The following is an 11,534-nucleotide window of genomic DNA, read 5'->3' as shown; positions in this document are numbered from 1 at the left end:
TATGTTCACATTCTTCTATTTTTAGTTCTACCTTATAAGAAAGTAAATCTTTCCATCTGATATGTGTTATAGTAAACTCTCTCATTACAGTACTTCACAGAGAATCAATAAAAAAAACAGTAATAACCAAGGTGACGTTTGTGTTTCGTAATTGAATTCAGCACAATGATCCATTGCACACTGTTCAGTTGTATTAAATGCAGCAAAGAAATGCCAGGTTGTAAAACAACAGTGCAAGTAACGATCAGCTTTGTTAATGCAAATGGCCCAATAAAGTTTAATTTAGGTGTTTCATACATTCTTTCCCATAATATTTCAGAGTTCAAAGAGTTATTTATAAGGATGTGGAGTGGCATTGTTCAAAGTACGTTTTCAGAAGATCCTATTTCCTTATTTAAACATATTAACATACTCTTTTAGCACTAATCAAGTTTTACTTAAAACATTAAAATGCTATCCGGAGTACAGCTATGGATGAAAGGAGATAATAAATTTAAAAAGCAGAATCTACCTATCCAAGAAGGGAGGGAAATAATATTAAAGCTAAGTTGGAGGGAATAAGTGTTGTTTTTTTTTTCAGTAATGGAAATATTTGCAGGAGCAGATATCAGATCACATTGAGACTTAAACTGCATACCTCTGAATCATAAATTAAACATGTAGCCATAGTCTGCTTGCAAGCTGCCAAGTAGCTGCGTTACATATGGACATTTATAGAAATGGAGATTAAAAAGGAGCATTATTTGAAATTTTAGTTTATGTGGAACTTTTTAAAATCAAAGTATGGGTGTCCACATATATTCGTTCAACATATGTTGCCAGAACTTTTGAAGCGCATGTATGAAAAGCACTTGATCAGGGAAGACTGAGACCATATGTTGTTTGAATGGTCTCATTTTCCCCTCCCCATTTAGGCTTTAAAGGCTCAGCTACCTAAAGCTGATATTTTAATTTCTGGATGCTGGAGTTAAATTATTGTGTGTCTCTTGTGCACTCCTTGCAAGATGCTGTTGCTTGTATTTCCAGGCTTACATGCATGCCACCATCATTATAAGAGATACCACTCCACCTGTTGGATTTATCCTTTATTGTATATTATGGAAAATGCAACAGTAGGAGGGGGTAGGAGCAACAGCAAAAACTATGGCAAGCCAGTCTCGCCATCAGAGTTTAGATACAAAAGAAGTGCAGCAGGAGGAACATGCCTTGCACGGAAGTGCAGGATACACTAGGAGAGGTATGTAATACAGTAGTTAGCAAACACTGGGGAAAGGCAGGCAGAAACCATGGAGGTTGCAGGTAGATAGGAAAAGCAGACACACTGTGCTGGAGTGTGCGAACACTGAAGCAGTATAGCGGGTACAACCAAATAGACAACTCACAGCACATAGATGTAAGCAAGGAAGGGACTCAAGCAATATTCACAGGGTAACACAGGGAACTCTGAGTAACGCATGAACACAGTGAACCATAAGGCAGGGAAAACATCCAGCAGGGAATACTCAGGGATAACGAAGAGTCCAAAGGATCAAGGGATCAAGAAACAGCTCTAGGTACTATAAGACAGCGGTTCTCAACCTGTGGGTCGCGACCCCCTCGGGGGTCGAATCACGATTTGCCAGGGGTCGCCCGGGAGTCTCCCACTATTAGATAGCGGCTCCTGGATGCCCGGGAAAGAAACACTTTTCCCCGGAAAGTGTAAAGCAGAGTAAACCTTTCCCTGCAATCGTTTTTTTTTTTTTCTGACATCGGGGGCCGCTGGCCACCGTAAGTCAGAAAAAAAACCCACCATAGGAATTCATAGCTAGATTCCTATTAGCTATTTCACTTTGCAATAGCAAACTAGATATTGCACATGCCCTCTGCTGCTGCCAATCAGCAGAGGGGGACATGCAGTTCTCCATCAGGTCCTCTTCTAGTGATTGACAGCAGCAGAGGGCGGGTGCAATAGCTAGTTTGTTATTGGCTATTGCAAAGTGAAATAGCCAATATGAATCTAGCTATGCATTACTATGGTGTTTTTTTTTATTATTCTGACGGCGTACGGTGGGAAACACCAGTAACGCAGGAGGATCCGGCAGGAGAAAACAGACCTGTTGCTCGAACCCAGAGCAACAAGTGAGCAGAACCTAAATAGAAAAGGAAGTGAGAAGATTGGCTGCAGCCCTGTGAATCCCCATAGGATGACAGCCAACTACCTAGGAAAGAGGAGAAAATCAGGCATGGAAACTGGGCAAGAGGGAAACTCTGGCGCGGATACCAGGAGAGTGTGACTGCGCACATTATAATAATTCCAAAAACATAGCTTTGCAATATGCAGGTTAGGCCCCTTTCACACAGGTGTCTGTTAGTTTAGATCAGCAGGGAATCCATGATTGGATCCCCTTCTGATCGGAACAGTACAGATTGGATGTCACCTTTGTGACATCCTTGTCCGTCCACTATTTTCCTCCAAAAAACAGAACTTACCGGACCCACGTTAGGCCTATGGGTAGGCTGTCCATAGACTAATATTGAGCTTCGTCTGAGAAACTGACAGGCTTGCCTAATTGGGCCGCCAGTCTAAAAGGGGCCTTAAGCAAATCAAGCTGTAGTAAGATATAATATTATTATATACACAAAACCCATTTGTTACTGTTATCTGTAAACCTGAAGCTGTCTACTAAATCTCTCATCATAAGTTGTTCTAGAGCGGAAGGTCTATCATGGTAGAGTAATACAAGTTCATTACTGGTGTAAAATATAGCAGTAAGAAATTAACACATGGCACTGATTTGCCAGCCACCAGCATGCAGAAAATTTTAAATAATTGCTACTATAGCAGAGATATATTGAGTGATTTGTCTGGAAGTCTGCACTGGAGAATATGGTATCTTTATTTTTTAATGTTAAGATATTCTAAAAAGGCTTTGGTAAATCTACAGGTAAAATATAAATTTACCTAAACTACTTGATTTTACCTTTAAAGCGGATTGGTGGTGTTTTCGGAGAAGGTTAACTGGTCATTAGATCATATAGCAAGTACCTCCAGGCATCTTCTGTTGATCTCCATAATACCATAAGAACCCCATCACATGTGGTGCCCTATTTTACAAATTGTTAGCAGAGCTTTGGTGATCATTCCCTCTATGCTCCACACATTGACTACAAAATGTGATGGGTGGCCTTACTCCTTAACAGAGAGTCATGTGTTGAAAGGAGACGAGTCAAAATGTGACTTTACAATATTTGTTTGGAATTTGCCTCACTCTCCGGTTTTGGGTTTGGGGCTGCTCTACAAATAAACTGAAGAAGCATTCAGTTGCCTTAAAGTGACAGCTATACTGCTATTTGAAGATTTACCAGGTTTGTTTTAGTGGTTTATCAATCAAGGTCACTAAAAATATGTTCCAACCATCAAATCTTATATATGTGGTACATAGGTATATGAAATACTGTGAACATTTGTTTACAGGTAATAGGTACATTTATGCTCTTTTTTGCTTCTAGCATCTTTAGTGCCTGCCTGATTTAGTAAAGCAGATTTGTCTTGAGATTTGAAATCTTTTTTAACACATGTTGAGAGTTTGTAGGATTAATAGATGAATAGATTCTAAGTGAATTAGTTCTCACAGAAGTGGAGGTAGCAGCTTCAGCGAACTAAAGATTACCATAATAAAAGGAAAGTGTAGTATGGTATATCTCTAGAGACCCCCTTTACTTAGAAAATCCCAGATAACCTGCAATAAACAGAGTAAGTTGGGTTTCCACATTGACAGTGCTCAGTTATGGTATTTGTTGAAAATTATCCTGGCGAGGGACCTCAAATAAGGATCTGTGCCGTCTTTACTATTCCATAAGGCTGTCATTGGTATGCAACTTTTCAAGTCTGGAAATGGCCAGTTTTCCACATGGCTGTACTGAAGTTTGGATGAATGGTTAAAAGTTGTATATGTATTGCTTTTCCATTATCAGCTAGTAAGCTTTAGCTCACACAAAAGAGAGGGCATCGACCCCCTCATTGTTCTGGATATTGCTGTGATACAGTATATTCTAGCTTTTTCATTAGAAGCATCATAATGTTGTTGGATTTCTGCTTGAAGCTCTTTGGCTTGAACAAAAACAATTGTAAAAGTTCTAGTGCTTTTATATGGCAGAGAGACCCCTATATGACCAATAGTATCATTGTATCATATAGTACAGGAAGATAATTGTTATATTTTAAGGTTTTTTTAATGGTTTAAGAATCACATTGTTCCCAATCAACAACTAAATGTCATATACTATGGAAGTTGGAAACGCACTACAAAATTGTTCATTAGTTAGGTAATTCATTGACAAGCATTTTTGTACACTGGCAAGACATTCCATGGCAGCACTTATTCACTAATAATTGCGGAATATCACAGTGCATTAATAGATTGTCCCTTCTATCTGAGCACATCACTTTGTAAAATTAGAACTTTAATATTTTTTGTAGTTTGGAATAGAGTGGACAAGACATAATATTTCTGTCCGGTATCTATTTCTGTCAGTGATCCCACAGTAATCTGTCAGTGATCCATCACTTCTGGAAATTATGATGGCTATGTATGAAATAAGGGGTGCAGTAGTAACAGGACGGGAATGCACAGATAGCTATAAAACATTGTCAGAAGTTTTAATTTTCTTAAATTAAAAAAAAAAAAACCCACAAGAAAGGAAAATGTATTTTCCCTTTATAGAGATTTCCCATCACTTCCTGTTCAGGAGGTTAGGGGCCAGGACGTTTGGGGCAAAGGCAGTAATAAAAAACCTGGCAAAGGATTTAACCCTTCCCCACTCTGTACAAAACAAAAACCTTTTTTGCCTGGGGTTAAGCTTTAGTTGAGTTTTAATAAAGAGTAAAAAAAAAAGATGTTGTAAAGTGATCTTTTTCCTTATACTCTTTTATACCACATGCACAAGCTAGAAGGTACTGAAATACCTAGTATCTAGTTCTGTCATGCAGTCAGGAGTAAAACAATGACGTCTATGTTTAAACAATAACCTTATAGTTGTAAAATGGCTTTCTATGTACAGTATATGTTATTAGCTCTCACTGCATTTTTTTTCCATAAACCGATGCTGTTTTTAACGAGAAAGCTTACACTTGAAGTTTTTTTCCCCCTCACTGATGTGTTGACAGTTTAACAGCATCGTGTACAGAATCCTCCTTGTAAATTCATTGCGTTGTATGAGAGTCAGCACAGTCAATAAATTTTTAAGTTTGACTGTCATCCCAGCCAGGTATTAAAATGTGCCTTGGAACCAAAATAGGTAAATGTTTGGCCAAACATAAATTTAGAGCTAGCATTTTGTGTAAGATGCTATGCACAGAAAATCCAAATGATCTATGTATGTGGTTTGAGACCTTTTCACAGCCAGCTCATTAAATTTCCTACTTCTCACTCATAGGTAAACCGTGAAGTCAGAATGTTTCCCTGCAGCTTAGAATGAACCTAATCGAAATAGCATTTAACTGGAAGCAAAATAGCTGGTCAGTAATATATATTGCATGAAACACTTTATTCTATTCCCCATATCCTTTCCCAGCTAGCATGAATGAATAAGGATTAGGAACTGTTCCTTAGCAAACAGGATGCAGTGCTTTCCATTCTCCAGTGGGTGGGCAGTATGTTTCAGAAGCTTCATGTGCGATCTTATGGTTAGATTGTAATTTGACTCAAAGGAAAAAAAAGCAGGTCCCAAATGCCCCACCAGAAGTGCATTGTGTTACTTATATTTTGTATTGTGACAACCAGCCACAGTTTCTCTTCCTGACATAAATGATTCTCCTTCCGTGTGCTGTTTTTTTTTTACAAATGCGCAAAATACAAATTTCTGCTGTACTGCAAGATTTCTGCAACCAAGAGTACCAGTTTTACTGTCTTTATAAAGTGAAGTCAAAAGGATTTTAAGTTTTTTCAAATGCTGATGAAATCACTTACAATTAATGCTGCTTCTTGATGTTTTTAAAGTTTTCGTTTCCAGCAGAATCAGCTGGTCCCCTGAGCACTGGTCCTGACTTCCTGTTGTAGAGTGCCTCTTTTCTCAAGTGTGCTATGCAGTAACCCTTGTGTGTGCTAGTAAGCTGTGTGTGTCTCTACAAATACACAGACACAGCAAATCAAGCTACTTCCCTGACCCCCTCTCCACCTTTCTCCAAACTAGTAGATAAACAGTTGCTGGAGTCTGCCCTGTCTTTTGTTATCTTGTACTGGACAGGAAGTTCAGGGAAGCTGAGCTGAGAGACTTGGAAGCAGCTATTTGTATGATTTGTAAATTTCTGTAAAAAAATGTAAAGCAATACTTTGCTGGGCAATGTATATTTGTTTGATGTGGAGAGTTTAAGCATTTCGCTGCCAAGCCCCCCGGAACGATTTTAACCTCAGCTGGCCACACCATGTTTGCAATTTTTACCATTGTTTTGATTTTCTATTGCTGCGTTGCTAGCGTTTTTAAAAGACCCCCCAAACCATATATTTTCTGAAAGCACAGGCCCGGTAGAATAAAAAGATGGTGATACTAATTTTGTAGGTCCTGCAATAATTGCGCAAAGGTTTATCAAATTCATATTAAACCGATAATACACAATTAAATTGATAAAAGAACACTAAAATCAGTATCGGTGCACAAAAAAAACCATGACTAAATCTAAAAGATAAAACTGTATTGAGTTAATAAATAACACATTTTTGTAAATGATAAATTGCGCCTTTTTGCGAAACGGCCCTGATTTTTGGTTAATAGCTCTCATCAGCAGCTTGTCAGCCGCTGATGACGGCTATTATTTTATAGGGGACAGGTGGGGGAAAGTTTTGATATACTGTAAGTCCAGAGCTTATAGCAGAAGGGAGAAAGCCACCGACGTAAGGCTTACTGGCGTGGCTAGCTGGAAGCAATTGTGTTCCGCCGTAAGCCCTACATCAGTGGTGGGGAAAGGGTTAATAGTACTTTAACAATTGTTACTGGAATCTCCCAAACTACGTGCAACAATCGTTTAATTTATGTAAAGTTTAGTCTTAATAGGAGATTAAGAATTCATGGCCAATCAAGATTTAATCTAGGCATAAACATTGTAATACAATACAAAAATACAAAATATAAAAATGTGAGCACACTTTCCAGTAGTTGTCAAAGAAAAAAAATCTGCGCTGTTTCAAGAATTTACTTTAAAAACTAAGATTTTAGTTGCATACATTAATAAATACTAGCGTACATTAATAAATACTTGGGGCATATATAGTATTAAATAAAATGAGGGCAAAATGGTCCTGGACATTTGCAGTCAAATATGAGAAAAATCCAATATATGTTTCTGTGTAAATCATTTTGAAAATATCACACCTTTTAGATGTTTCCTTGGAATAGTCAGACTGAAGGCTACTCTGAACAATTTTAAGAGTGAATTTGTCCTTGGGCAGAGTCTGAGTTTCCCCGCATTCATATACAAGCTTCTAATTCTTTTAACCCTTTCTGTTCAAATATAGTTTACAACTGATAATGAAATCTGCCAGCATAGTACAGACAGGGTTCATTATAATAAACATAATTTCCCACAGCCCCCTCCTTTACATTACCCAAGGTGTAAGTTGGTAAGTATTTTTAAGCAACTAAAAAGCACTTATAATATATGCAACAATTTTAAAGTAATATTAAAGTCAAAAGGTTTTTAAGGTTTTTTCAAATGCTGATGAAATCACTTACAGTGCATGCTGCTTCTTGATCTTTAAAGATGTATTTCCTGCAGAATAGGCTGGTACTTTAGGTGGCTCCGTTTCCTTGCAGGGTCCTATTAAGCCACCCTTGTGTGTGCTACAAAGCTGTGTGTGTCTCCAAAAATACACAGGCACAGCAGAGCAGGCCAGTCCCCTACTCCCTGGTCCTCCTTCCTCCCTCTTCCAGTAGATGGACAGCTGCTGGAGACTGTGCTGTCCCTTGTGATATTGTACTGGATAGAAAGTTCTGAGAGGTGAGATTGTAGTCCATCACAGGAGTGAGCTTGGAGCATTGGCTACTTTACAACACACACAGGAACCATGGAGAGCAAAAGTAGTCACCCTCCAGAATTGAGGACAGTGTCGGCACCAATTCAGAGATGATTTGAGGATCTACAGCCGAGTGATACACAAATAAGATACATTTTTGTTAATAGTTAGGCCTTGTTTACACCTAGTCATATGCATTTTTGAGCATTTATCTTTTTGCGCGATCACTGTATGCAAATTGCGTGGTTGCCTCTGCATACAGGTGTTTATGAGACTAAAACCGCGCGACAACCGCCCGAATATAGCTCCTGCACTTTTTTTGCACGAAAAGGCTATTTCGCCCACGTGACGCAATGCAAATGTGTGAACATCCTCCATTGACTTGAATGCAAATCTGTGTTTTGCATGATTTCTTGCAGCTAAATCCGCACAATAAATCGCCTAGGTGTGAACCAGGTCCCAATGTACTTGCATGCATTTTTAAGATTTAGTTCCTGAGTTTATTGTCACTTTAAAGATGCAGAGACACATCAGAAACCCAGCACTGTACAATAGCAGCTGAAGGCCTCCAGTGCATCTCTGCACCAAATATAATTTGTGATAGTTGCACATATACTGTATAGTGTGGCATCATCTCTATTACAATATAAAAGTGAAGTAAACTTTCAGAAACAAAGAATGTGTATTTATTCCTACTCATTTGTAAAATATAAAGTAGGCACACCATGTTTGCATTTCACGCAATATCTAGTATGTACAGTATTGGCAGATGAAGTTCCAGGGAGAAGAGGTAGTCAACCTCTCTTCCCAGTGGCAGATCAGCAGTACGGGAGGGGAGGTGGTCGTCCTCCCTCCCCAGCGCAAATTGGGATACAGCAACAGGAGGTGGTATTACTGTGTAACCTGGTTAGGAAAAGACTATCAGCACCATCCCTCGTTATCTCCCATTGTACTGGAACTCGTTAGCAGGGGAAGCCCTGTGGTGTTGAGCAGACCGATTGTCTGGGGAGGGGGGATGTGATGGGATTATAATCTGATCTGATCACTTGCTGTATAAAAGTTTGTGCAGTTGCTCAATAAAGCAGAGTTTGTTTCACCTTATGCTCGAGCCTCGCCTAGTGACTGGGGAAACTGGGAGCTAAGGATCTTCAGGTTGCAATATCTCCTCAGCAAGGAAGAAGACAGCGGCGGACATACTCATCCAGAGTACGGGGGTCCGTCACAATACTTATTTCTAAGAAAGCCCTTATGTTTTAAATTATTTATATGTACACTTGTGTGCTTTCTGTTCATACTGTTTGTTAGTTTACAGAAACTTTAAACTATTGTTCTGAGTCTTATTTCAAAGTTAGACCAAAAAATTGTCAGCAGTACCCCTAGGAATATACACATCCCACTGTTTGAGAAAACTGTGATGTAAAGGTAGCAATGAATAGGCATATATATCAAACCCCAACCTAGAAAAAGTGAAAGGGCTCTTCTACAGCATGGCTTGGTCTGGAGAAGTGCTCTGTCAGCATGTCTGCAGTGTCTTGCTGCTCCTTTAGTTTCTCATTGTAATTAATTTTAAATGTCCCACTAGAGCTTTAATTTGGTCTGAAGCTGGACATACTGTATCATTTAATTAGAGTGTGCTTGTTCTGCTGCTCGGCAATTATTGATACAACATTGTCTTGGATGTTTTCCTCGATTAAGGTAATGTCTGGTCTAAATCCAAAATGATGACAGTGGAGGTTGGCCAGCTATACAAAGAAAAAATGTGGATGATTTTGTCTAGATACAATTTTTTTGAGAAACCGTAAGATACAAATGTATATGCCAAAGGCTGAGTATACTTGGGAATTAATTAGCTGCACAGATGTCCCCTGCTGTTCTCATCAAATAAATAGAAATACCTAAGATTCAGGCATAGACTTGATTGTCATCACTGTCACCTAATCCTGTCTACAAGGGTCCCTGGATGTTTTTTTTTTCCCTTGTCTTAAAGTATATTTCCACTTTTGCAGTCAAATTTGAAAAAAACTCTATATATGTTTGTTGTATGTTCTTATTCACACAGCATACCAAAAAATATTTAGAAAAAAACAGTTCTTACCCTTTAAATGTTTTGTTGCAGCAGGCAGGATGACTGATTCCAGTTTTTACTGAGCACCTTTAAGGTGCCCATACACTGCACGATTATCGTACGATAATCGTATGCGATCGGTTTTTCGGACAATAATGGGGGAGGGTGAAGGGGGACGTGCGACCGTTTCTACTGTACGGTCGCACGTCTTCTGTCGAACCAGCATGTTCGAAAACCAGCCGGGAATCGTACGATTCTCGGCTGGTTAGAACGGTGCTCGGAAGACAAATGCCGAGCGGGCCGGTGTGCGCACGCGCACACTGCCCGTTCAGCATTGCGGTCATCGGAAGCCCGCCCCTCAGGGGGGCGGGCTTGTGATGATCGAGAGTGCGATCTGCCTGTCCAAGATAGGCAGATCGTACGTTTTTTTAATCCCTTTACAACCATCGCAAGACTAAAGTCTTGCGATGGTTGTAGAGTGTATGGCCACCTATACCGTGATCTGTCCTGTAAGAAAGACTTAGGACTGAAATTTGAGGATCGTGTTTCTCTTATTAGTGTAATTAACGTTTGAATGCAGAAGCCAGGGTTGTAATCCTTTAACCCCTCATGCCTCACAGCCCCTCCTAACAATACAAACAATTTCACATAGCATAATCAAACTTGCAGCTTACCTTTTTTTACGATGCTTTTTTTGGCTAACTCCAGCTCACTGTTTGGGGGAGTTTTATTTCAAATAATTAACCCTGTCTGTACAGTGCTGGCAGATTTAATTATCACTTGTAAACTACATGAGCAGGATTGTCTGTCCTAACAAAGGGTTAAAGATCTGAAGACATTGTTTGTTAATAAGGAAGAGATCAGCCTGTGCTAAATCTTTCTATTAGGACACAGAGGGCCTTACATGATAAAATGAGCCAATTAGGGGTTTCAACCCATCGAAAATACCCAGCCATAAAACATAAGTGTTTTGTCATTTAAAAAAGCCTTGGTTTGCTCTCAGTGGCTGACACTAGGTTCTGTTATCTGTATAACATACATTGGGTGAACATTTATTATAAAGGGCATTGAGTCTGTATAGTGTTAATTGGATTGCATATATTTCTGGACCATACCTTGTTTTTTCATTTACTGTAAATCATTTTAATTGGTGCAGAGAAAGTATTCAGGTTTTATACATAAGTAATCTGAAAATAGTCAGATATGTTGGCAACAGTATCTTTCTCATTTGTAGCCACAACATTGTTGACCTACCATTTGCATTGAGTAGCTGTCTCTTGGCAGTGTTTGTGGCAAGTTGAGCCTGCAATAAATATTTACAATGTGGTCCTCCAAGCGTGATAGTTCAGTTATGGGTGAGTGCTGGTAGGTTAAATCATATGCTGAATTTTCATATCTCTCAGAGGCTTTAGTACAGCAAAGTTTTATATTTTTTATATATATATTTATGTATATATATATATTTTTTTTTTAAATTTTTT

At 38.9% G+C, this 11,534-nt stretch overlaps 1 protein-coding gene across 1 annotated transcript in view; it reads left to right on the top strand.

Moving 5' to 3' along the window:
- The first annotated feature begins 1,143 nt into the window (after nt 1-1,143).
- Nucleotides 1,144-11,534, top strand: part of METTL25 (methyltransferase like 25) — a 107,850-nt gene continuing 97,459 nt past the window's right edge. Inside the window, exon 1 of the mRNA XM_018552908.1 lies at nt 1,144-1,237. Within this exon, the coding sequence (XP_018408410.1) occupies nt 1,144-1,237 (94 nt within the window). The remainder of the gene's footprint in view (nt 1,238-11,534) is intronic.

Source organism: Nanorana parkeri, unplaced genomic scaffold (assembly GCF_000935625.1).
Source record: "Nanorana parkeri isolate BGI_ZX_2015 unplaced genomic scaffold, ASM93562v1 scaffold101, whole genome shotgun sequence".
In the NCBI taxonomy this organism is placed as follows: domain Eukaryota; kingdom Metazoa; phylum Chordata; class Amphibia; order Anura; family Dicroglossidae; genus Nanorana; species Nanorana parkeri.
This window is presented reverse-complemented; position numbering and strand designations above follow the sequence as displayed.